Raw genomic sequence first — 26,526 nt, 5'->3', positions numbered from 1 at the left:
CCGAGCAGAGCTGAGTGGCCAAACTGTGGTATTAGGCCAAAACTATTGGCTGGGTTAGATGCAGAAAAAAATTATATTCAATTTGCAACCTGATGGAGGTCAGTATAGATGGACTAATACAACAAGTCCCACACACAGCTAGAAGCCCAATATTTTTTCAGAGGTAGATGCAGAAAAAAATATATTCAGTTTGCAACCTGATGGAGGTCAGTATAGATGGACTAATACAACAAGTCCCACACACAGCTAGAAGCCCAAAATTTTTTCAGAGGTAGATGCAGAAAAAAATATATTCAGTTTGCAACCTGATGGAGGTCTGTATAGATGGATTAATAGAACAAGTCCCACACACAGCTAGAAGCCCAATATTTTTTCAGAGGTAGATGCAGAAAAAAATATATTCAGTTTGCAACCTGATGGAGGTCAGTATAGATGGCCTAATACAACAAGTCCCACACACAGCTAGAAGCCCAATATTTTTTCAGAGGTAGATGCAGAAAAAAATTATATTCAGTTTGCAACCTGATGGAGGTCTGTATAGATGGACTAATAGAACAAGACCCACACACAGCTAGAAGCCCAATATTTTTTCAGAGGTAGATGCAGAAAAAAATATATTCAGTTTGCAACCTGATGGAGGTCAGTATAGATGGACTAATACAACAAGTCCCACACACAGCTAGAAGCCCAAATATTTTTTCAGAGGTACTGTAGATGCAGATAAAAATTATTTTTAATTTGCAACCTGATGGAGGTCAGTATAGATGGACTAATAGAGAAAGTCCGACACACTGCTAGAAGGCCAAATATTTTTTCAGAGCTAGATGCAGAAAAAAATTAGATTCAGTTTGCAACCTGATGGAGGTCAGTATAGATGGACTAACAGAGAAAGTCCCACACACTGCTAGAAGGCCAAATATTTTTTCAGAGCTAGATGCATACAAAAAATTATTTTGAATTTGCAACCTGATGGAGGTCAGTATAGGTGTACTAATAGAACAAGTCCCACACACTGCTAGAAGGCCAAATATTTTTTCAGAGCTAGATGCAGAAAAAAATTATATTCAGTTTGCAACCTGATGGAGGTCTGTATAGATGGACTAATACAACAAGTCCCACACACAGCTAGAAGCCCAATATTTTTTCAGAGGTAGATGCAGAAAAAAATATATTCAGTTTGCAACCTGATGTAGGTCAGTATAGATGGACTAATACAACAAGTCCCACACACAGCTAGAAGCCCAATATTTTTTCAGAGGTAGATGCAGAAAAAAATATATTCAGTTTGCAACCTGATGGAGGTCAGTATAGATGGACTAATACAACAAGTCCCACACACAGCTAGAAGCCCAAAAATTTTTTCAGAGGTACTGTAGATGCAGATAAAATTATTTTTAATTTGCAACCTGATGGAGGTCAGTATAGATGAACTAATAGAGAAAGTCCGACACACTACTAGAAGGCCAAATATTTTTTCAGAGCTAGATGCAGAAAAAAATTATATTCAGTTTGCAACCTGATGGAGGTCAGTATAGATGGATTAATAGAACAAGACCCACACACAGCTAGAAGCCCAATATTTTTTCAGAGGTAAATGCAGAAAAAAATATATTCAGTTTGCAACCTGATGGAGGTCAGTATAGATGGATTAATACAACAAGTCCCACACACAGCTAGAAGCCCAAATATTTTTTCAGAGGTACTGTAGATGCAGATAAAAATTATTTTTAATTTGCAACCTGATGGAGGTCAGTATAGATGGACTAATAGAGAAAGTCCGACACACTACTAGAAGGCCAAATATTTTTTCAGAGCTAGATGCAGAAAAAAATTATATTCAGTTCGCAACTTGATGGAGGTCAGTATAGATGGATTAATAGAACAAGACCCACACACAGCTAGAAGCCCAATATTTTTTCAGAGGTAGATGCAGAAAAAAATATATTCAGTTTGCAACCTGATGGAGGTCAGTATAGATGGACTAACAGAGAAAGTCCCACACACTACTAGAAGGCCAAATATTTTTTCAGAGCTAGATGCAGAAAAAAATTATATTCAGTTTGCAACCTGATGGAGGTCTGTATAGATGGATTAATAGAACAAGACCCACACACAGCTAGAAGCCCAATATTTTTTCAGAGGTAGATGCAGAAAAAAATATATTCAGTTTGCAACCTGATGGAGGTCAGTATAGATGGACTAATACAACAAGTCCCACACACAGCTAGAAGCCCAATATTTTTTCAGAGGTAGATGCAGAAAAAAATATATTCAGTTTGCAACCTGATGGAGGTCAGTATAGGTGGACTAATAGAACAAGTCCCACACACTGCTAGAAGGCCAAATATTTTTTCAGAGCTAGATGCAGAAAAAAATATATTCAGTTTGCAACCTGATGGAGGTCAGTATAGATGGCCTAATACAACAAGTCCCACACACAGCTAGAAGCCCAATATTTTTTCAGAGGTAGATGCAGAAAAAAATTATATTCAGTTTGCAACCTGATGGAGGTCTGTATAGATGGACTAATAGAACAAGACCCACACACAGCTAGAAGCCCAATATTTTTTCAGAGGTAGATGCAGAAAAAAATATATTCAGTTTGCAACCTGATGGAGGTCAGTATAGATGGACTAATACAACAAGTCCCACACACAGCTAGAAGCCCAAATATTTTTTCAGAGGTACTGTAGATGCAGATAAAAATTATTTTTAATTTGCAACCTGATGGAGGTCAGTATAGATGGACTAATAGAGAAAGTCCGACACACTGCTAGAAGGCCAAATATTTTTTCAGAGCTAGATGCAGAAAAAAATTAGATTCAGTTTGCAACCTGATGGAGGTCAGTATAGATGGACTAACAGAGAAAGTCCCACACACTGCTAGAAGGCCAAATATTTTTTCAGAGCTAGATGCATACAAAAAATTATTTTGAATTTGCAACCTGATGGAGGTCAGTATAGGTGTACTAATAGAACAAGTCCCACACACTGCTAGAAGGCCAAATATTTTTTCAGAGCTAGATGCAGAAAAAAATTATATTCAGTTTGCAACCTGATGGAGGTCTGTATAGATGGACTAATACAACAAGTCCCACACACAGCTAGAAGCCCAATATTTTTTCAGAGGTAGATGCAGAAAAAAATATATTCAGTTTGCAACCTGATGGAGGTCAGTATAGATGGACTAATACAACAAGTCCCACACACAGCTAGAAGCCCAATATTTTTTCAGAGGTAGATGCAGAAAAAAATATATTCAGTTTGCAACCTGATGGAGGTCAGTATAGATGGACTAATACAACAAGTCCCACACACAGCTAGAAGCCCAAAAATTTTTTCAGAGGTACTGTAGATGCAGATAAAATTATTTTTAATTTGCAACCTGATGGAGGTCAGTATAGATGGACTAATAGAGAAAGTCCGACACACTACTAGAAGGCCAAATATTTTTTCAGAGCTAGATGCAGAAAAAAATTATATTCAGTTTGCAACCTGATGGAGGTCAGTATAGATGGATTAATAGAACAAGACCCACACACAGCTAGAAGCCCAATATTTTTTCAGAGGTAAATGCAGAAAAAAATATATTCAGTTTGCAACCTGATGGAGGTCAGTATAGATGGATTAATACAACAAGTCCCACACACAGCTAGAAGCCCAAATATTTTTTCAGAGGTACTGTAGATGCAGATAAAAATTATTTTTAATTTGCAACCTGATGGAGGTCAGTATAGATGGACTAATAGAGAAAGTCCGACACACTACTAGAAGGCCAAATATTTTTTCAGAGCTAGATGCAGAAAAAAATTATATTCAGTTCGCAACTTGATGGAGGTCAGTATAGATGGATTAATAGAACAAGACCCACACACAGCTAGAAGCCCAATATTTTTTCAGAGGTAGATGCAGAAAAAAATATATTCAGTTTGCAACCTGATGGAGGTCAGTATAGATGGACTAACAGAGAAAGTCCCACACACTACTAGAAGGCCAAATATTTTTTCAGAGCTAGATGCAGAAAAAAATTATATTCAGTTTGCAACCTGATGGAGGTCTGTATAGATGGATTAATAGAACAAGACCCACACACAGCTAGAAGCCCAATATTTTTTCAGAGGTAGATGCAGAAAAAAATATATTCAGTTTGCAACCTGATGGAGGTCAGTATAGATGGACTAATACAACAAGTCCCACACACAGCTAGAAGCCCAATATTTTTTCAGAGGTAGATGCAGAAAAAAATATATTCAGTTTGCAACCTGATGGAGGTCAGTATAGGTGGACTAATAGAACAAGTCCCACACACTGCTAGAAGGCCAAATATTTTTTCAGAGCTAGATGCAGAAAAAAATTAGATTCAGTTTGCAACCTGATGGAGGTCAGTATAGAAGGACTAATAGAATGATGCTATGCCCAAAAGATTTTACTTCACTAGGTGCAGTAAAAAAATTGGTATTCTATACACAGGTGGTATTTCTTGCAACACAGATAGGCTACTCCACTGACTAACACACTCTGCAATAGGCCAAAAAGGATTAGCTTTGCTAGATTCAGCCAAATGCTGTGAAAAAAACTTGCACAGCACTGGCACAGACCTGCCTGGCAAAAACTGATAGGAACTGATGTAACCTAGTCCTGAAAAGGACTCCAATTACAATTAGTCTTTACTCCCACAACCTATCTATTTAAGAGCACAGACCTGCCTGATAAAAGTCGTAGGAAATGCTGTAACCTAGTCCTTAAAAGGACTGCAATCACAACTATTCCCTACTCCCAAGCTATCTGTATATTTGTGCGAAAATTGGCTTGAAATTAACAAGGTATAGCGCACACAGCAACAGCGGTGCCGTCTAACACGTAGCTGCAGCAGTGAGAAAATGGTGGCGACGGGGAAAATGGCTTGGTCTTATAGGGCAAGGACATGTGACATACACTGCCAATGACACATGCCCTTGCTTGTGTGAAAAAAAGCACTTCGCTCCGTGTGTGCGCTGCTGATAGGCTGACAGATTGCAGCTCCCCACTGTAAATGCGGGAAAGAGAAAAAAAAATGGAGATCTTCATTGTTCCTGCAGAGATCCATCCCCTGCCTCTCCCCCAACCCCGCTGTACACTCAAACTGCGTATTAACATTAATTTTCATCATTACTGAGAAAAAATCCAGTTATGATTTTGGTGCACGAACAGTTATCGAACATAACCTTGAACAGCCGAATTTTTCTCAAATCGTTCGTGTTCGCCGAACGGCTCGAACACCGCCCAAAACAGCTCGAATTTGAGATTGGCGAACAGTTCGAGTAGAACAACGCTCATCTCTACTCTTCTGCTCACAAATGCTTCCCAACATGTGCATTGTAGAGTTCCAACATGTGGGGACATTGCAGATCAGTCGATGATCTGGAAGCTGCAAACGCTGCTGAAGGCTACCGCCATCAGGTTGCAGAAAGTTTTTGTCTCCACAAGCCTAAAAGGCATCATTTCAAGCGCAAGTATTCGTGAAATGTGTGAATTTAGTAGTGTGGCCTGTGGGGCGTTGGCTGCGTATTTGCGCTTGCGTTCCAAGGACTGGGGTAGGGACAACTGAACACTGCACTGGGACAAGGACGTGCTTGCTGATGGTGCTAGTTGAGAGTGTTCAACGACAGGTACAGGGCGGGAGGATCTTGGCATGTGCCATGGACAGGGAATTGGCGGGCACGCACAACAACGGAACAAGCAGTGTTGTAACCCGCAGATACTATTGACCCTGGAGTTCGGCCCACTTAGTCGGATGCTTTGCTGCCTTGTGCCTGATCTTGCTGGTGATGGTCAGGCTGCTAGTTTTGCTACCCCTGCTGATCCTGGTCTGGCAGGTGGTGCAAATGGTCTTTTTGGGGTTATGTGCAGAGTATTTAAAAAATAACCAGACTCGGGAAGACCTAACAGTTGTACTGGCAACTTCCGTCATGTTGGTGTTACGAGGAAAGCTTTCCCACTTTGTGTCTGTGGCCACCACACTGCTTTTTCCTGCCTGTTGTGGTGCTACGCCTCCCTCCCCATGTGTGCTGCTGTCCTCACTCTGTATGTCCCCCTGACAGGTGGGGTCAGTTACTAAATCATCCACCACCTCGTCTTCCACTTCCGCACCCTGGTCCTCCTCCTGACTTTCTGGCAATTGTGTCTCTTCATCATCATCATCCACCTCTTACAACAGTAATTGCACTTTCCCACCATCTCCTTCGTGTGACCGTGGCTGCTCCAAAATTTTGGCATCGCTACACGCGTTCTCCTCTTTACTTACTTGAAGCTGGCCGGGTGAGAGGCCCAAATCTACAAATGGAAAAGTGAACAGCTGGGAGGTGTAAGGCAGCGCTAGTCATCATAATGGGGGATACTCGCTTCGCTGCGACAATCAATGCACACGTGCAATGTCTTTACGTTTTTCTCACAATGCTGCACTTTATTACTTCATAAGCCACAGTTCACCGGGTCCAACTCCGTGGCACGCCGACACACATATCTACAATGTTCATGAGCCAAGTGGCACACAGGCCCCCTTGCTCCAGGTTACAGCCTACGGCAAGGTAATAAATTATCAATGTCCATGTAACAAAGTGTATTACCTTTGCCGGGTTTAGTTGCTGCAGTCCATTTAATCCGCCACCACTGTGGCTTTGTTGCTTCCCAGGTAGGGGTCTCCAGCCGTTGTTCCCTCAAAGGCCACTGACATCCACACAGGATCCAGGCTTTGCCTTTCAGGACTCTTCACCAAGCCTCTGCCTTCCAAGGCCACTAGCATCCACACAGGATCCAGTCTCGACCTTTCAGGTACCAGGCTTCACTCCAAAGCCGCTGCCTTCCAAGGCCACTAGCATCCACACAGGATCCAGTCTGGACCTTTCAGGCTGCCAGGCTTCACTTTATCACGGTGTCCCACACACACGGGAAACAGGCCTTACGCCTCTCTCACAGAACACACCTGTCTCAAATTACCAGGGTTTATATATCCTGTGCACACACACACAAACAGACAGTACCTTGCTGATGTCACAGTCATGTGATCAGTCAGCTGTGTGTATAGGTCCTGTGTGCTGTCCCAGTCCTGTGTACAGACCTTTATTGTGCATACAGGACCTGTGTGATGTCACAGTCATGTGACCAGTCACCTGAGGGGAAAGGTATATGGTCAGGTAAAACACATCCTAGACCATTACCGTAATGCAAGCACGTCGCTGCATTACATATCCCCCCCTCTGTTCAAACTTGTGGGGTTGAACACATAATATACACAATCACCTCCTATCCCACAGCTCATACCGAGACCATGTACTTGTCAATTGCGCTGTTCAGCCCCTGGAATATTAGTCAATGACATTAGCCCATTCCTTAGGGACCTACCATTTGTCACTGTCACTGACTTCGTCGGGTCACCTTTCCGGGTTGTAACCTTGTCAGAGCTCCCCCGCTCCCAGCGGTCAGTTGTAACCTTGTCAGGTCTCCCCCGCTCCCAGCGGTCAGTCATAATCTTGTCAGACCTCCCCCGCTCCCAGCGGTCAGTCATACAGCGGTGTGACTCACATGCCCTGGTATCTAAGGTCCGGTTCGACTCCGTACTGTCCCGTCCTCTATGGGGTCGTTTGTATGGGCTGCTCAAACCTGAGTTACTGGAGGTCTCACTACCTCTAAACCCACGCCCACTACTCTCAGGACATCTTGAAAGGTCCCTAACTCCAGCTGTAGCTGTTCTGGTATTTAGGGGGCCCTTTCTCTGTCGGGTCTCACTATTTCTAGACGGCTTCCATCTTCTGCTGCTCAGATGATGCTGTCTATCTACTCGCAGTCTAGCGAGATTCAATTGTTCTACCTCCTGCAGGTAGATCACTCGGTACTCAATCAGCATGCGTATATATTCTAGGCTTTCTTCTGTTCCTACAGCGGAGAAGGACACCATGCCGTCTTCGTCTGGTATCCAGTCCTGATGATCACGTGGACTGCTTACTTTCACCACACCAGACTTCTTGACCATCATCTGCATGGCTCGACCGCTTCTCCCAATCAGCTTTCTCACCAGAACATGAAGCACCCGGATGACCTCTTCACGCTTACTGTGAGCTTTCCTCATCAGCTCCAGTTGTCTAACGGCTTGTTCCGTCTTCAACCGGAGAAACCGCTTCGTGCGAATACATCGCCAATGCATATCACTTAGGATCGCCACCCTCTTCACTGTGACTTCGGTCATGGACAGAACCACCAGCTGTTTAGCTTCGGAGGTCAAGTACACCTTACAGGCTGCCACAGCCTTCTTAAACTCTTCATGCACGGACTCACGGGTGCATTCTTCCCTCAAATCCTCGGGTACATCTATGAGGCATTTGTACCAAGACGTTTTGGACTCACCAGTAGTTTCCAGACGATCAACCAGCTCAGGGTTCAGGGACAACTGACTTTCAGCTTCTTCCCCCTGTATGCTTACCCTGAGCTGACTCACAGCTACAAATTCACGAATTTTCGTCTTGACCACTTCCACTTCATATTTATCTTCTGTTACCCTGCTCTTAGCTCTCCTCAGGTCCACCTTCTCATGGTATAAGGGAGTGAGTACAACGTGTTTGCCCTTTTCCTTCTCCAAGGAGGCCTCGCTCACTGAGTGATACTTTGTCAGGCGACTTTTGAGCCCGGAAACCTCTTCCTCTAGTTCCGTCACTCGCCTCTCAGCGGCTCGTCTCTGAAGCTCTTCCTGCTTCAGCTGCTCTTTTAACAGTAGAGTTCTCTCAGACCTCTCTTGCTTCAAATGGGCCTGAAGCAATTCCTTGAGCTCCCTGATCTCGGCTCTTACTTCCACTGAATCATCCAAGCTCGCATCACTCGAGGAGGTATCTGCTTCATACCTCCCCTCACCAGCGGCCAACTCCTGGCCCTGGTCTGTGGCTGCTCCGATGGACTCCTACATCTTTTTCCGCTCAGCTTCCATCTTGCTGACTGTTTCTTTAAGGCACGTCTCCGCCCTCTGGAGAGTTTCACAGGACATCTGTAGCTCCTTCACCTGAGCTTCCAGACCTAGGGTCTTTCCATGGAGATAATCATTCTCCTCATGGGTCTCTTGCAGAGTGGTCTCACCCACTTGGCGCACGTGCTCTGCACCTGCCTTATCCTCCTCTAGTTTTTCTTTTACATTGAGGAGATCCTCATAATCTCTCTTAAGTTGTTGCAGTTCCATACCGAACTTTTCATCACACTCCTTCTTGGAGTCACACAGCTCCTGGTTGAACTGTTCGCGCAATCGTTCTAGGTTTTGTTCACGCCCAGCAACTTCATGCTGCAGCGCCTCTTTGAGGGCAGACAGCTCTAACTGTACCAGGGAGAAGCGATCTTTCACCTCGCATAACTCATCTTCATACACCGCTTTGTCAATCTGTAATTGAAAAACTTCCTCCTTGATTTTACGGCGGTCCTCCTTAATCCCATAGAACATTTCCTTCCAATGGTTAATTTCCGCGTTGCTTCCCTCCATGTCTCGCTGCCAGTTCCTCATAACCTGGTATATTTTCTGCTACTCAGACTCCAGGATCAGCTGGTCTGAGAACACGATCCCTAGGTTTTTACATAACTGCTGCACATCAATCTGACACTGCGGCCTGATAGGCTCCCGCTCTTGGTCATGACTGGCCGCCTCCCCTTTCAGGGCTGTCGGATCCTGATCTGTCAGTCTCAGTACCGTACCGGAGGTTGCTACTGGCAATATCATCTCCTCTTCTACCTCTAAAGGAGGATCCACACTTGAAGCATAGGCACACAGTACTATATTCACTTTATTTTTATTTTCAGGGAGTACTACCGGAGCAACCTTTTTGTGGCCCTTGCGCCGTCGACGACGAGAGGGGGACTCTCTCCCCTCATCTAGCCCCTCCTGATGGAACTCATTTTTTACTTTGATAGTGTCACAGTCAGCTACGGGGTCTGTGTCACTCCCCATGGTGTTGTGGACTAACAGGTCACCTCCCACTTTGACGTCACCCCCTTCTACTGGAGTTACCCCGTTATCAACAGTCACATTGTCATTTTTAGGAGGTACCAACCCACAACCAGTAACAATTTCCAGTTTTCTGCAGTCCACACTCTTGTGAAAATTCGCCCCTTTTTTAGACTCCGCCCCCTTTTTAACAACCACACCGGCAGGGTAATTTTTACACAAAAAATCAGCAGTAGTCTTAGGACTCAGTTCACAACATCTCTTACCACCTCCCCGGGCACTCTGGGACAACACTGGCGCCCCGGGAGAGTCCATAGAATGGTCCACTGCCGCCATTCCATATGGTGCCCACAGCTCCTGCGGTTCCTGCACCATGTCCAGTAAAAGTTTCCCAAATACCTGCTCTGGTCCCAACCGGCCCTTCAACCACTCAATAGCTTCAGACAGATCTGCTGCTTTGCTCACAGCCATCGCGGTACGCTGCTCACACTAGAACTTCACCGCTCTCCTGGAAAAATATTCGTGGCCCCGCCGAGCCACCGCAAACCAGGTTTGAGTGTGACGATAATCTTCGCAACCCCGCCGAGTTGCAGCCAGAGAAATGGCTGATTTTGGAACGCAGTTATATGTGATACATCTGACAGAGAACCACGATTTTAAATAGCAGGCCTCTAATTTACTAATATTATTCTACTCAGAGAGTCGTAATGTAAATGGCTTGACCGACACGCTGCAACAGAATGGAAGTGGAAAAAAAGTCTGATTTTGGAACAGTCTTCTAGGTGATATGACTAACAGAGAACCACGGTTTTAAATAGCAGGCCTGTATTTTACTAATACTGTTCTCCACAGACACCTAGTGTGAATAACTTGACTGACACACTGCAACAGAATAGAAATGGAAGAAATGTTTGATTTTGGAACAGTCTTCTAGGTGATATGACTAACAGAGGACCACGGTTTTAAATAGCAGGCCTGTAATTTACTAATACTGTTCTTCACAGACACCTACTGTGAATAGCTTGACCGACACACTGCAACAAAATGGAAAAGGAGGCCAATATTTTCCACGTTCAGTTAAAATTTCTTGATTTTTATCGCTAAAAAATGGAACAGATCTGACTTTATTCTGCATTGAGAACAAGCAAATGGAGCAGAAAAATGGTGTACACTTGATTGCTTTTTAAGCAAATAACCAGAATTAAGATTAAAAAAAAAATTGCCCTGGCCCCTGATATCTGGGGCTATGTCTACAAATGTCTGTAATTATTACAGCAGCAGACGGGATGTTCAATGGACCCTCTTGTGCTGTATCATACACTGCAGTCTGCCACATACACTGCCTGCCTGCCCAGCACTGATTATTTGCAGCTGGATTAGTCCTCAGAAGAACTGTTAGTTCAGATGGATATATATATATATATATATATATCTTGTGGAATATCTATACTAACAGAACGTTCAATGGACCCTCTTGTGCTGTATCATGCACTGCAGTTTGCCACATACCCTGCCTGCCTGCCTAACTCCTGCTATCACCACTGAATATATGCAGCTGGATTAGTCCTCAGAAGGACTGTTAGTTCAGTTGGATATATATATATTTATGTATGTATATATATATATATATATGTTGTGGAATACCTATACTAACTATAAACAAGCAATTCTCTCCCTGACTCAGCAGCAGCTCTCCCTACTCAACCTGATTCCGGGGTAGACTGTGATGAGCACAGCGGTGCCAGGTCTTATATAGACCTGATGATGCTGTGCGGCTAGCCAATCACTGTAATGCCCACAACCAACATGACTATGGCATTACTGTTCATGGCAGGCAATCCCTGCATGTTCATTGGCTCTCTAAAGAGCTCCAAACATGAAGGGAGGGGACTCGAGTTCCTGCCAGAGAAACCCGGAAATATTCGCTGAGCTTGTCGAGCATCGTGATGCTTGGACGAGTATCGAGCAGTGGCGAGCACGTTCGCTCATCACTAGAAATGGAATAAAAGTTTTTAAAATATTTCAATCAAGAACCAGCTGAAAAAATTTTGCTTTGTTATTTCTATTTGTTATACTCTACATGTTGCAACAGCTAATATTGCTAATTGCTAATAATATTATTATTATTGGACTTTCTCATATCTAATATCCCGAATCCTGTCATTTATCTGCTCTTTAGGGCTTAAAGGGAATCTGCCATTAAGATTTTTCTATCAGAGAGAAGTATGATGTCAAAGACCCAGATCCCAGTGCTATATCACTTATTAGTCTGCTTGCTGAAATTTTTATAAAATCACATTTTATCTGTTGAAGATCTACCAGTTTTCTGAATGCTGAGCTCTGTATAACCCCAACCACAGCACTGATTGGCAGTTTTCTAGTTACTCTGCATAGTCAGAAAGGAGACTATCAGTGGTGGAGGCGGAGTTATACAGAGTTCATGAATAGGGAAGACTACATGGCAGCAAGTTTACTAGTCCTCTAGTGATAATCTCATGTGGATAAAATTTTTCATCAAAGTTACACCAAACATACATCAATGGAATTACGGTATCTGTCTCTATAATATGCTGCTCTCAGATTAGGAGGCAAATACTTGGTCACAAATTCCCTTTCATGCATTTTTTTTTCATTTGCTGCATGTTTTAAATTAAACAACATTATCTGCTTTTCACCTTGATAACAGTCATCATTTTTCTATTGGTGAATATAGTGATTTAGAACAACATGTGCGAACCTTAAACGTCTTTCATACTTGACACAGAAATAATGTACCTTTTAGAAAGTGAAAACCTGCATCATCAAATACAATTTCATCAATTTACTAAATTTGTGTTGGATATGATTATTGAGCCTGTGACATCTGGAAAAGGTGTTTTGACAGTCCTATCTTTTTCTGTTTTGTTTTTAATACCTGTAGGAACAAAGCACAAAACAATGGTTGAAGCCAGGAATGGAAGCGGAACTATTAAAGCATTTCCTCGGGCAGGTGTAAAAGGCAGAGGACCATTAACCAAGGGAAATACTGGTCTTCAGAACAAAACATTTCACTGTGAAATTTGTGATGTCCATGTCAACTCCGAGACACAGCTAAAACAGGTAACAGTCTATAGAATTTGGTTAACTGGCCCAGCAGAGCACCGGAGGATTCTCCAGAGGGCCCTCTCCCTTGCTTTTGTATGTTTGGAGCAGATTCACTTTGTTTGAAATCTGGAGAATCATTTAAGGAAGTACTGGCATTTACATTGAGTTCTGTAGTTCTACTTTAATAAAAGTCCCAGTGCCACCTTAACACCTCCTTCCTTCCTTCTTCCCGCCACACAGACACACACACACACACACACACATGCGCACACTTCTGTGGTCTTTCCTTTAAGATCGGACAGTGTCCACTAAGTGTAGCCTTTTTACCTGCACTCAGCAACTCAGCTGTAAAGTAAGGTTTTTGGCGTGTATATTTATTGGGTATGTGTTTATTGTGTACTTGTGTGCACTGTGTGCGATAACTTATAATTATGTATATAGAAAGAAGAGGATCCGCAAAAAAAGCAAAATAAAATTCCAAATCTTTATGTCATCAGGTTAAAAATTAGGACATCTATCTAGTGCATAAAAAAACATGTTCTTTCTAACACTTTTCTAGCCAAAGTCCTTTTTTGTAATTATGTATAATGTGTGTATAGCTATTAGTGTGAGTGAGGGGGGCCCTCATTCAGGAAGGGGTGATATGGGTGATAGGGGATGGAATGCTCAATCAATTATGGGTGACTGGGGGCCACTATCCCACAACACCCCCCATATCACACCTTACTGAATGAGGGCCCCCATACTCACACTGACAGCTAAAATGCATTTTACGTGAGTATAAACTTTCATACTCCGTATACATATGTAAACACACTTACTGACAGCTGTGTGGTTTGAGCTATGGGGCCTCAATCAGTTATGACCTTATAGGTGATATAAAATAGAACTTTTCATAAATAGTCTTTAATGATGAAGAGTTAGAAAAAGTTTTCTTTCTTTATTAATAAAGCCATAACTGGTTAAGGGCCCCCTCCCATCCCCCATCTTCGTGAATAAGGGCTCTTTCACACATCAGAATTTTTGGTACTTGTGCTATCCATCATTTTTGCAGATAGATCACGGACCTACTACAGTGAAAATTCTTTTTCACCTGTCTTTTTTTTTTTACGGAAAAACAACCTGAGATACATCTTATTTTGATCTGTGTTGCAAATCACGCACTTATTACGCTGTACGTGATGGAAATCTAGAGCTTGCACTGTACCTGCTTGTAAGGGCTGATTCCATGTGTTCCATACTAGGTGAGAATCATGTAATTATCTCATGTAATAATTGTGTAAGTTTTTATCATGTCCATATTCATTATTTAAGTCCAAACCATCAGTGGACACACTACCCCTGAGAAAACAGGGATAGGAGGGGATTCTATGGTTCCCTTCCTAAGGTCTCATAAAAAATATCCATTTTCATATATTTTTCACAGATAGAACATGATATTCTATGTGACTGTTCACATCTCTGAGTTTTTTTGCGGATCGCGAATCTGCACTGCACAATAATTACAAATGTATGTTAATTTTTGATGCGAGTCACAGATCAAAATCCCCACCTGCAAGTCTATTTATTGCCATTATACTACTGACCTAGTATTTTACTATTATACTGGTCGATATGCTGCATTATTGGGTAAGTAAGGGATTGTGGGCCTTTTTTATTAGATGATACCTTTGTGCTGTAGATATGTTTTATTTGTGTGTTGTCCTGTTCTGATATGCATTGATACATTTTGGAAAGATTTTCTGGAGGTTGAATTTGTTCATGATACCCTATATTTCTTGTTTGGTTTATGTGGTTCTGTTTTGAGGAGTGGAGTTCACTACCGGCTCTTACATTGATAACTGTGCTCCAAACCATTTTAGTGCTGTAATATAAGATATTTCTTTAATTCTACTTTTTGTTGTGTTTTCTATTGCTTTTACTTTTTGCAGGTTTCCAATTTATTCCTTGTTAGATTTTATGGACTATGTTGGAACGTCATGGGCTCCATGTCTTTAACATGGATCATGTCCAAATGATGTTAACCCTTTGCTATCTTCTATATGCCGCTATCTATAGTGATCGCGGCATTTAGAAGAGAGATACCTCTCCAATGGCCTCCTGATGTCTGACAGGACCTGCCGTTGTCATGGCAGCCGGAGGTCACATGACCGCCCCGGGTCTGCCATGTACGGTTTCCTGCTAGACTCAGCCTGCAGCTGAAGTCTAGCAGGAGACACTGACTGTGAAACTGTCAGCAAAGCTCTCATGCAATGCAATACATGTCTATTGCTTTGCATGAGAACAGTGATTAGAAAAATAAAAATGTAAAAATATGTCTAAAAAATGTTTTCAAACTGTTTAAAAAAATCACAAAATAAATAAAAATGAATAAATAAAATATTAAACCAATAAATCTGTATATTTATGCAAAAAAAAAAAAGTACACATATTTGGTAATTGCCGCATCCGAAACAACCCGATCTATAAAACTGTCACACTTATTAACTCCTTCTGTCCACACCGCAATAAAAATAAATAAAAAAACAGAGCAAAAAACTATGCTTTTTCATCATATCGCCAAACAAAAAGTGGAAAAAAATGCGATCAAAAAGCAAAATGGAAATAAAAATGGTACCGCTGAAAACGTCATCTTGTTCCGCAAAAAAACGCCGCCATACAGCTCCATCAGCAGAAAAATTAAAAAGTTATAGCTCTCAGAATAAAGCGATGCAAAATAATATTTTTTCTATAAAATTGTTTTATTGTGTAAAAGCGCCAAAACGTAAAAAAATATATGGTAAGTGTAGTATCACTGTAAACATACTGACCCAAAGAATAATGCTACCTTATCACTTTTACCACACTCAGAACGGCATAAAAAAACCCTCAAAAAACAATTCCTGAATTGTTGTTTTTTGTTAATTTTACCTACCAAAAGCAGAATAGAAAGCGATCCAAAAATGTCACGTACCCAAAAATGGTACCAATAAAAATATCAACTCGTCCAGCAAAAAAAAAGCCGCCACATGACTCTGTCGGCCGAAATATGGAAAAATTATTGCTTTCTTAATATGGCGATGCAAAAACTAGATTTTGCAAAAAAAACGTCTTTTAGTGTGTGACAGCTGTCAGTCAGAAAATCCCGATATAAATGTGGTATCGCTGTAATCGCACCGACCCGAAGAATAAGGTAATCTCATCACTTATACCACACGAGGAATGGCGTAAAAAATAAATAAAACCAATTCTTCACCTGCTACAGATTTGTTTATTATGTCTCCCAAAGATCGCAGTAAGGCTCTGCTCACATTTATCCTGCGCTCTGCGCTGAGCACTTACACCGGGGTTTCCGTGTAAATCTCTGAAATACATGATTCAGACGTATCCCATGACGGAAGATTCCCTGTAATGAGGCAGATATAGGCCACTGTGGATGCCGTCTGGCCTGTGATCCCACTGTGTCAGTTTTTTTAGGTGTGCATAAAAGTGCAGTTGGCCACAGTTTTGTGCACTTCTGAAAAAAAGGACACCGCTAAAAAGAGGCCAGACGGAGTCCAGAGTAACTCTGCTGCCTCATTACAGTGAATGGATCCCGTAGGGGTTTCATCTGAATTACATCACTTGGAAATTTAGATGGAAACCCCGATGTAAGTGCTCAGCATAGAGCGCCGGATAAACAATATGTAAAATGTTCCCAATAAAAGCTTCAACTCAGTCCTCAAAAAAAGCTAGTCCCAACTCAGGTCCGTTATCTGTTAAAAATATAAGGGACTTCCAAGTTACTGGTAGCAGAAAGGCAGAAAGCAAAATGGCCCTTGCCCCCCTAAAGAAATTCAGAAAATTTTGTGCTCCCAAATCCAAATGCCTATTCTACAATAATTTGTTCTCCAATTGTCAAATAGAGCTCCATCCCTCCCAGATCTCGCCGTTTGGCTAAGCGGTATGATACAGCCACATATGCGGTATTGCCACTTTTAGAAGAAATTGTGTGACACATTTCACCACCATTTTTACCCATTGCCCAGTGTGAAAATGTAAAATCTGAGGGTAAAACATTTTTTTGTGGTAAAAATATAATTATGTTTTCTTCCCTGCCCAATGGCATAAATTTAAAAATTAAAAAATACTCACTACTTCCCTAGATGAATTCCTTGAGAGGTGTAGTTTACAAAATGGGTTCACTTGTGGGTGATTCTGCTGTTTCGACCTGTCAGCGACTCTTCAAATGTGACATGGTGTCTGCAACCTATCCCAGCCAACATAGCGCTCCTTTCTCTACCGAACCCTGCCGTACACCAAAGCTGTGGTTTTCCCCCTCATATGGGGTATCGGCATACTCAGGAGAAATAGCACAACAAATTTCATCATGCAATTTCTCCTGTTATACTTATGATAATGCAAAATGAAGGGATGAAAAACATTTTTTGTGGGAAAAATGTGAAAATTTTATTTTTACAGCTCAATATTATAAACTTCTGTGAAGCACCTGGGGGTGCAAGGTGCTCACCACACATCTAGATAAGTTCCCTAAGGGGTCTAGTTTCCAAAATCGTGTCACTTGTGGGGGGTTTCCACTGTTTAGGCACATCAGGTGCTCCCCAAATGCAACATGGTGTCCGCTAATTATTCAAGCAAATTTTACATTCAAAAAGTCAAATGGCGCTCCTTCCCTTCCGAACCCTGCAGTGTGCCCAAATAGTGATTTTCCCCCACATATGGGGTATCAGCATATTCAGGAGAAATTGCACAGCAAATTTCATGGTGCAATTTCTCCTATTACCCTTATGATATTGCAAAATTAAGGGATAAAAAAGTTTTTGTGGTAAAAATGTGAAAATTTTATTTTTACAGCTCAATATTATAAACTTCTGTGAAGCACCTGGGGGTTCAAGGTGCTTACCACACATCTAGATAAGTTCCATAAGGGGTCTAGTTTCCAAAATGGTGTCACTTGTGGGGGGTTTCCACTGTTTAGGCACATCAGGGGCTCCCCAAATGCAACATGGCGTCCGCTAATTATTCAAACAAATTTTACATTCAAATAGTCTAATGGCGCTCCTTCCCTTCCGAACCCTGCCATGTGCCCAAACAGTGGTTTTCCCTCACATATGGGGTATCATCGCGCTCATGGGAAATTGCACTACAAATTGTGTAGTCCATTTTTTTCTTGTTACCCTTGTGAAAATAAAAAAATTGGGTCTAAAGTAACATTTTTGAGAAAAAAAGTTAAATGTTCATTGTTTTCTTCCACATTACAAAAATTTACGTGAAACACCTGAAGGGTTAATGAACTTCTTGAATGTGGTTTTGAGCACCTTGAGGGGTGCAGTTTTTAGAATGGTGTCACTTTTGGGTATTTTCTGTCATAAAGGCCCCTCAAAGTAACTTCAAATAAGATATGGTCCCTAAAAAAATGTTTTTGTAAATTTTGTTGTAAAAATAAGAAATCTCTGGTCAACTTTTAACCCTTATAGCTTCCTAAAAAAAAAATTTTGGTTCCAAAATTATGCTGATGTAAAGCAGACATGTGGGAAATGTTATTTATTAACTATTTTGTGTGACATATCTCTCTGATTTAATGGCATGAAAATTTGAAAATTGCTAAATTTTCTAAATTTTTGCCAAATTTCTGATTTTTTCCCAAATAAACGCAAGTGATATCAAATTAATTTTACCACTATCATGAAGTACAATATGTCTCGAAAAAACATTCTCAGAATCAGGGGAATCCGTTGAAGGGTTCCAGAGTAGTTACTTCATAAAGTGACAGTGGTCAGAATTGAAAAAATTTGCCTTCTCATGAAGGCAAAAACAGGCTCTGGCGCGAAGTGGTTAATAAAATGGTCACAGAGGAGTGATGGCAGGAATGTTTTTTTTAAGTATTTTTATTTATTTAACACTTTATTGCAGCTTTAGTAATGTATCTGACAGACAACTTTCCACTATTACTGGGACAAGGTATCAGGCCGTGTTGTTTTTTGTCGCTGAGTGCAGGAGAATTCTCCCACGCTGTCAGTGACGTGCAGGAGGTGAGCTGAGTTCATTGGACATGAGCTCACCTTATGCACGTCACTGACAGCGTGGGAGAATTCTCCTGCACTCACCGCTTCAGCGTGAGAATTTTCCCACGCTGTCAGTGACGTGCATGAGGTGAGCCGAGTTCATTGGACATGAACTCGGCTCATCTGGATGTCGTCACAGAGAGACGCTGAGCAGCGCAAGCAAGCCTGCGCTTCTCAGTGTCTGCGGGATGACAGGCTGGATGGCAGCGTTCTGCTGCGGTCCAGCCTGTCATCTCGATGTAGCAGAGCTGAAGCTGTCGTGGGAACCATGGAAAGGTAAGGATGAGGTTGCTTTACTATTTTTCTTTTATTGCAGGAGATCGTTGGCTTCAGCTGGAATGGGCGTGACGGTAAGTATGGTTTAATTTAGAACAATAAAGGATTGTGTCTTTATTTCAATTAAAGGACTTTATTCTGGGTGTTTGTGTTTTTTTTAACTTTGACTATGGGGTTAGTAATGGGGGTGTCTTATAGACGCCTCTCCATTACTAACCTGGGCTTGATGTCAGCTGGCATTATAAGCTGACATCAACCCCAACCCTATTACCCCCTGCCACCGCACCAGGGCAGCGTGGAAGAGCGAGGCTAAGTGCCAGAATTGGGGCATTCTATGAATGCGCCATTTCTGGGGCGGCTGACGGCTGGTGTTTCTAGCCTGGGAGGGGGCCAATATTCATGGCTCCCTTCCTGGGCTATTAATATCAGCCCCCAGCTGTCTGCCTAGCCTTTGCTAGCTATTAAATTAGGGGGGACCCCACGTCATTTTTTTTGGGGGGTCCCCCATTTTAATAGCTAGTAAAGGCTATGTATTCAGCTGGGGGCTGATATTAGTAGCCTGGGAAGCTCCGTGGGTATTACCCCCTTCCCAGGCTTCAAACATCTGCCCCAGCCGTCTGCTTAACCTCCGCTAGAGCCTAAAATTAAGGGGAACCCCACGCCAATTTTTTTAATAATAAATCCTTTATTTTAATACTAAATGACAAGTACAGTAACCAACACTATCACTGTACTTCATATATATGTGACTGACATGTTTCTATCTATCTAATCTATGTGTGATGCTCTATCTTTCTGTTCTAAATTGTCGGGTACCACTGCTGAATTGCCGGCCGGCTTTTTTTAAAGAGACAGTGCATGAAAACACTATTATTTTTTTAAATAAATCCTTTACACTAAATGACAAGTACAGTAAGCAACACTATCACTGTACTTATTATATATGTGACTGACATGTTTCTATCTATCTAATCTATGTGTGAAGCTCTATTCTTTCTGTTCTAAATTGTCGGGTACAGATGCTGAATTGCCGGCCGGCTTTTTTAAAGAGACGGTGCATGAAAACACTAATATTTTTTTTAATAAATCCTTTACACTAAATGACAAGTGCAGTAACCAACACTGTCACTGTGCTTCTTATATGTGTGACTGACATGTTTCTATCTATCTAATCTATGTGTGATGCTCTATTCCTTCTTGTCTAAATTGTCGGGTACCGGTGAATGCCGCTGCTGAATTGCCGGCCGGCTTTTTTAAAGAGAGTGTCTTCTGAGCAGTTTGTCAGCTTTTGGACACCTTTGCAGGTGTTTTCTATGTGTTTCTATTTGTTTTTGTTTGCCTGCCATTGGTTTTAACGGTGTTCGACGGTGTTCTAAGGTGTTCGACGAACAGTTCGACGAACAGTTCCTCGAACATCCCGGTGTTCGACGAACCGAACTGAACCCGAACACTACGGGGGTGGCTCAACACTAATAGGGACTAGGATATAGGGAATTATGCTGTACATAACTGGGATATAGGGACTAGGATATAGGGAATTATGCAGTACATAACTAGGATATAGGGACTAGAGATGAGCGTTGTTCTACTCGAACTGTTCGCCAATCTCAAATTCGAGCTGTTTTGGGCGGTGTTCGAGCCGGTCGGCCAACACGAACAATTTGAGAAAAATTCGGCTGTTCGAGGTTATGTTCGATAACTGTTCGTGCACCAAAATCATAACTGGATTTTTTCTCAGTAATGATGAAAATTAATGTTAATACGCAGTTTGAGTGTACAGCGGGTCGGGGGGAGGGGCAGGGGATGGATCTCTGCAGGAACAATGAAGATCTCCATTTTTTTTTCTCTTTCCCGCATTTGCAGTGGGGAGGTGCAATCTGTCAGCCTATCAGCAGCGCACACACGGAGCGAAGTGCTTTTTTTCACACAAGCAAGGGCATGTGTGATTGGCAGTGTATGTCACATGTCCTTGCCCTATAAGACCAAGCCATTTTCCCCGTCGCCACCATTTTCTCACTGCTGCAGCTGCGTGTTAGACGGCACCGCTGTTGCTGTGTGCGCTATACCTTGTTAATTTCAAGCCAATTTTCGCACAAATATACAGATAGCTTGGGAGTAGGGAATAGTTGTGATTGCAGTCCTTTTAAGGACTAGGTTACAGCATTTCCTACGACTTTTATCAGGCAGGTCTGTGCTCTTAAATAGATAGATTGTGGGAGTAAAGACTAATTGTAATTGGAGTCCTTTTCAGGACTAGGTTACATCAGTTCCTATCAGTTTTTGCCAGGCAGGTCTGTGCCAGTGCTGTGCAAGTTTTTTTCACAGCATTTGGCTGAATCTAGCAAAGCTAATCCTTTTTGGCCTATTGCAGAGTGTGTTAGTCAGTGGAGTAGCCTATCTGTGTTGCAAGATATACCACCTGTGTATAGAATACCAATTTTTTTACTGCACCTAGTGAAGTAAAATCTTTTGGGCATAGCATCATTCTATTAGTCCATCTATACTGACCTCCATCAGGTTGCAAACTGAATATAATTTTTTTCTGCATCTAGCTCTGAAAAAATATTTGGGCTTCTAGCAGTGTGTGGGACTTGGTCTATTAGTCCATCTATACTGACCTCCATCAGGTTGCAAATTAAAAATAATTTTTTTCTTCATTTAGCTCTGAAAAAATATTTGGGCTTCTAGCAGTGTGTGGGACTTGTTCTATTAGTCCTTCTATACTGACCTCCAGCAGGTTGCAAATTGAATATAATTTTTTTCTGCATCTAGCTCTGAAAAAATATTTGGGCTTCTAGCGATGTGTGGGACTTGGTCTATTAGTCCATCTATACTGACCTCCATCAGGTTGCAAATTAAAAATAATTTTTTTCTGCATCTAGCTCTGAAAAAATATTTGGGCTTCTAGCAGTGTGTGGGACTTGGTCTATTAGTCCATCTATACTGACCTCCATCAGGTTGCAAATTAAAAATATTTTTTTTCTTCATTTAGCTCTGAAAAAATATTTGGGCTTCTAGCAGTGTGTGGGACTTGTTCTATTAGTCCTTCTATACTGACCTCCAGCAGGTTGCAAATTGAATATATTTTTTTTCTGCATCTAGCTCTGAAAAAATATTTGGGCTTCTAGCGGTGTGTGGGACTTGGTCTATTAGTCCATCTATACTGACCTCCATCAGGTTGCAAATTAAAAATAATTTTTTTCTGCATCTAACCCAGCCAATAGTTTTGGCCTAATACCACAGTTTGGCCACTCAGCTCTGCTCGGTTACCATCCATTGTTTTTTTGTGCAAACAACTCCAGAGTTGTGAATTAGTTAACCACCAAAATGAGTGGAAAAAGGCCTGCTGCTGGTGGAAAGGGGAATAGGCGTGTTGGGAAGGGGAAAAAAGGTTGTGTCCGTGGGGTAGGTGCAGAAGAAAGACCATCTTCCAGCCAAACTAAAATGTCTACTTCTTTTAGCGGACAATGTGATAAGATCCCTTTCTTACGGCCACGCCAATCGCTACAAATTCCAGATGAGGCACAAAAACAGCAGGTGCTTCAACGGATATCAAGTGCTCCTTTAAGTGGGCTCTCCTCCACATCAACTTCAACATCACAAATACTCCAGTCCTCAAAGGTGTCACCCAAATCGCACTTGCTTCCTCACAGCTCCCAAATCTCCAGCTGCCCATCTGAGTATGAGGTAGAACAGATGGTTGAGTCTGCAGAGCTGTTTACTCATACTATAACCTGGGAATCAGAGGTCGACTCCAGCGCTTCTGTGAATCCAGACGAGGAAATGATCTGCACTGATGCCCAGAATCTTTATGAGTCGGATCCAGGACCAGACGCAGAAGGTTCTGACCATAATGTAGACCCTCATTCCCAAACTGTAACTCCTGTTGGTGGAGACAATGAGGAAGACGATGATAAGACTCAAATACCTGATTGGAGCGACAACTTTAGTTTTTTGTCAGGGCAGGAACAGGTTGGCTCTGAGGACGACGGGTGTGAAAACGCACAGGGTGATGATGATGAGGTCGGAGATCCCACTTACTGTCAACCCACAGTCAGCCAAGAGATGAGGTCAGCAGAGGAGGTGGAGGAAGATGCTAGTGACGACGAGGTCAGGTTGCGCCTTCCTGGACAGAGACGTAGTACTGGAAGCACGTCAACAACTGCATCCTCAAACACAACTCTGCCTCTCACCACAAGTCGTGGTGGCTCTTCAGGTCGCATGGGTGCTAAGCCTTGCATAGCCTGGGCATTTTTTCAGATCGATAAAGATGACCCAACTCGTGTTATCTGTAACATTTGTCAGCAAAAGCTAAGTAGAGGCCAAAAAATACATAGTTTGAGTACTTCATGCATGAACCGGCACATGGACATGAAGCATAAGTTGCAGTGGGAAGCTCAGTGTGCTACAATGCGGTCTAGCCGGCCGGGCCAACCACCGTCTGCCATATCTTGTGCATCCGCGGCCTCTTCATCCTCTGTGACTGGGGGGACAGCAGTCACACCTGTTTTGGGGCGCAGACCTGCCACCTCTTTACCCGCAACAGCCAGCGTGATTGGCAGGTCATCATTTTCTTTGGAGGTGGTAACACCAGCTGGTCTTGAGCGCTGTCCGACATCGATAGCACCACCTTTGGATCAAGGCAACCTAACATGTCCGCCTGCATCTTCCTCACAGACCGGCAGTTTGCCGGGGACACCCTTATCAACCCCGTCTAAGCACAATAGCCAGCCCTCGGTCCCTCAGATGTGGACAAGTAAAAGACCATTTCCTCCTAGCCATGAGAAAGCTAAGAGGTTGAATTTCACCATCTGCAAGCTCTTGGCTACAGAAATGCTGCCTTTCCGCCTGGTGGACACAGAGGATTTTCGAGACCTTATGTCCGTCGCAGTGCCCCAGTACCAGATGCCCAGTCGGCACTACTTCTCAAAGAAAGGTGTGCCTGCGCTCCACCAGCATGTCGCACACAACATCACCGCTTCTTTGAGAAACTCTGTGTGTGACAGGGTGCATTTCACCACAGACACTTGGACGAGTAGGCATGGACAGGGGCGTTACATGTCGCTGACTGGGCACTGGGTAACTATGGTGACAGCAGGACAAGGGGCTGCTGTCCAAGTCTTGCCGTCCCCACGAGTTGTGCGTCAATCCTCTTTATGTCATTTTTCCTCCACTGCTTCTGCCTCCTCAACCTCCTCTCGGTCTTCCACCTGCACCCAAAGCCTGTCTGGTCATGCCACAAGCTTTCTAACTGCGCAGAAGGGATCCTGCACACCTCCTTACTATGCTGGCAGTAGGGCTCAACGTCATCAGGCGGTTTTTACATTGAAATGTCTGGGAAATGTGAGTCACACAGCTGAGGAGTTGTGGTCAGCTCTGGAGAACCAATTTCATGAATGGTTGTCTCCACTGGACCTGAAACCAGGGAAGGCCGTGTGCGACAATGCTGCAAACCTGGGTGCGGCCCTTCGCCGGGGCAATGTCACACACGTGCCTTGTATGGCTCACGTGTTGAACCTGGTTGTCCAGCAATTTTTAGCCCACTATCCCAGACTAGATGGCCTTCTGCAGAGGGCACGGTCGCTGTGTGCTCACTTCCGCCGTTGGCATCCCGCAGCTCAGCGACTTACATCTCTACAGAAGTCGTTGGGCCTGCCACTTCACCGGCTAAAATGCGATGTGCCTACCCGGTGGAATTCAACTCTGCACATGTTGCAGCGACTGTGGCAGCACCGACAAGCCCTGGTGCAATACGTTCTGACGTATAGCCTGGGCCAACGAGATTCAGAGGTGGGGCAAATCACGCTGGAGGAGTGGTCTCAGATCAGGGACCTATGCACCCTTCTGCACAGTTTTGAAATGGCGACGAAGATGTTTAGTGCTGACGATGCCATTATCAGCATGACTATTCCGGTGATTTACATGCTGGAGCACATGTTAAACAGAATTCGGAGTCAGGTGGTGGCACAAGAGGAGGTGGAGGAAGTAGAGGAGGAGGAGTTGTATGCGGAAGGGCTAACATCTGCAAGGTCCAGACGGTCGGCAGCACCAGGGCGGCAGGCATGTGAGGGTGGGGGAGATGGTTTTACCAGGGTGCATGGTAGCAGCCAAACTAGTGAGGAAGGTGCAGGAGCCCAGGAAGAAGTGGAGGACGAACTGATGGAAGACTCATCAGATGAGGGAGACCTTGATCACATTTCAGTTGTGTGAGGTTGGGGGGAGAGGACAGAGGAAGGAAGCATGATTGTTACCTCGCCACCAACACAACAGGGACTTGGTGCTCCTGGATGCGCAACACACATGAGTGCCTTCTTGCTGCACTACCTGCAACATGACCCTCGAATTGTGAGAATTAGAAATAATCCTGACTACTGGGTTGCCACACTGTTAGATCCCCGGTACAAAAGTAAATTTGCAGAAATTATTCCTGCCATAGAAAGGGATGCACGCATGCAGGAGTATCAGCAGAGACTGTTGCAGAATCTTACATGTGCTTTTCCACAAAATACCAGTGGTGCACGTAGTGAATCTCACAGTTCCAACTTGCCAACCGTGGGACCGTCAAGTGTTCAGCACTCAAACCGTAACAGAACCACAGTATCTGCTGGTAACATCAATTTTGCGGAATCATTTCACCACTTTTTTAGCCCATCCTTTGCAAGGCCACAGGAGACAAGAAGTCTGACACATAGTCAACGCCTAGAGACGATGGTACAGGAGTATCTCCAAGTAAACATTGAAGCCACGACTGTGTCACTGGACCCTTGCTCTTTTTGGGCTTCCAATCTGGATAAATGGCCGGAGCTAGCCACTTACGCCTTGGAGATCTTGTCATGCCCCGCAGCCAGCGTTCTGTCTGAACGTGTGTTCAGCGCTGCTGGTGGTGTGCTGACAGATAAGCGCACGCGGCTCTCCACTGATAATGTAGACAGACTCACGTTCATAAAGATGAACAAATCATGGATCCGAAACGACTTTTCTACCCCTGTGTCATCCTGGGGAGAGTAAAAGCTTGATGATTGGTTAAAATCACCCTACCAACCGTTTTAAGCTTTCAAATTACTAATCATGTTTATCTGTATCTTGACTGGAAAATAATTTGGGCTTTGTAGCAGTGTGCAGCACTGATCCTATTAGGCCATCTATAATAAGCTTCACCAGATTTAAAAT

At 43.0% G+C, this 26,526-nt stretch overlaps 1 protein-coding gene across 3 annotated transcripts in view; it reads left to right on the top strand.

Moving 5' to 3' along the window:
• The window catches only part of ZNF385D (zinc finger protein 385D), a 620,390-nt gene that overhangs the window by 544,211 nt on the left and 49,653 nt on the right, over positions 1 to 26,526 (top strand). For all 3 annotated transcript variants that reach the window (XM_073677967.1, XM_073677968.1, XM_073677969.1), the window contains one exon: positions 12,873 to 13,051. In XM_073677967.1, coding sequence (XP_073534068.1) covers positions 12,873 to 13,051 — 179 coding nt within the window. The remainder of the gene's footprint in view (positions 1 to 12,872; positions 13,052 to 26,526) is intronic.

This window comes from Phyllobates terribilis, unplaced genomic scaffold (genome assembly GCF_046119375.1).
Source record: "Phyllobates terribilis strain yellow unplaced genomic scaffold, ASM4611937v1 Scaffold_4__5_contigs__length_816908805, whole genome shotgun sequence".
Classification (NCBI taxonomy): domain Eukaryota; kingdom Metazoa; phylum Chordata; class Amphibia; order Anura; family Dendrobatidae; genus Phyllobates; species Phyllobates terribilis.
This window is presented reverse-complemented; position numbering and strand designations above follow the sequence as displayed.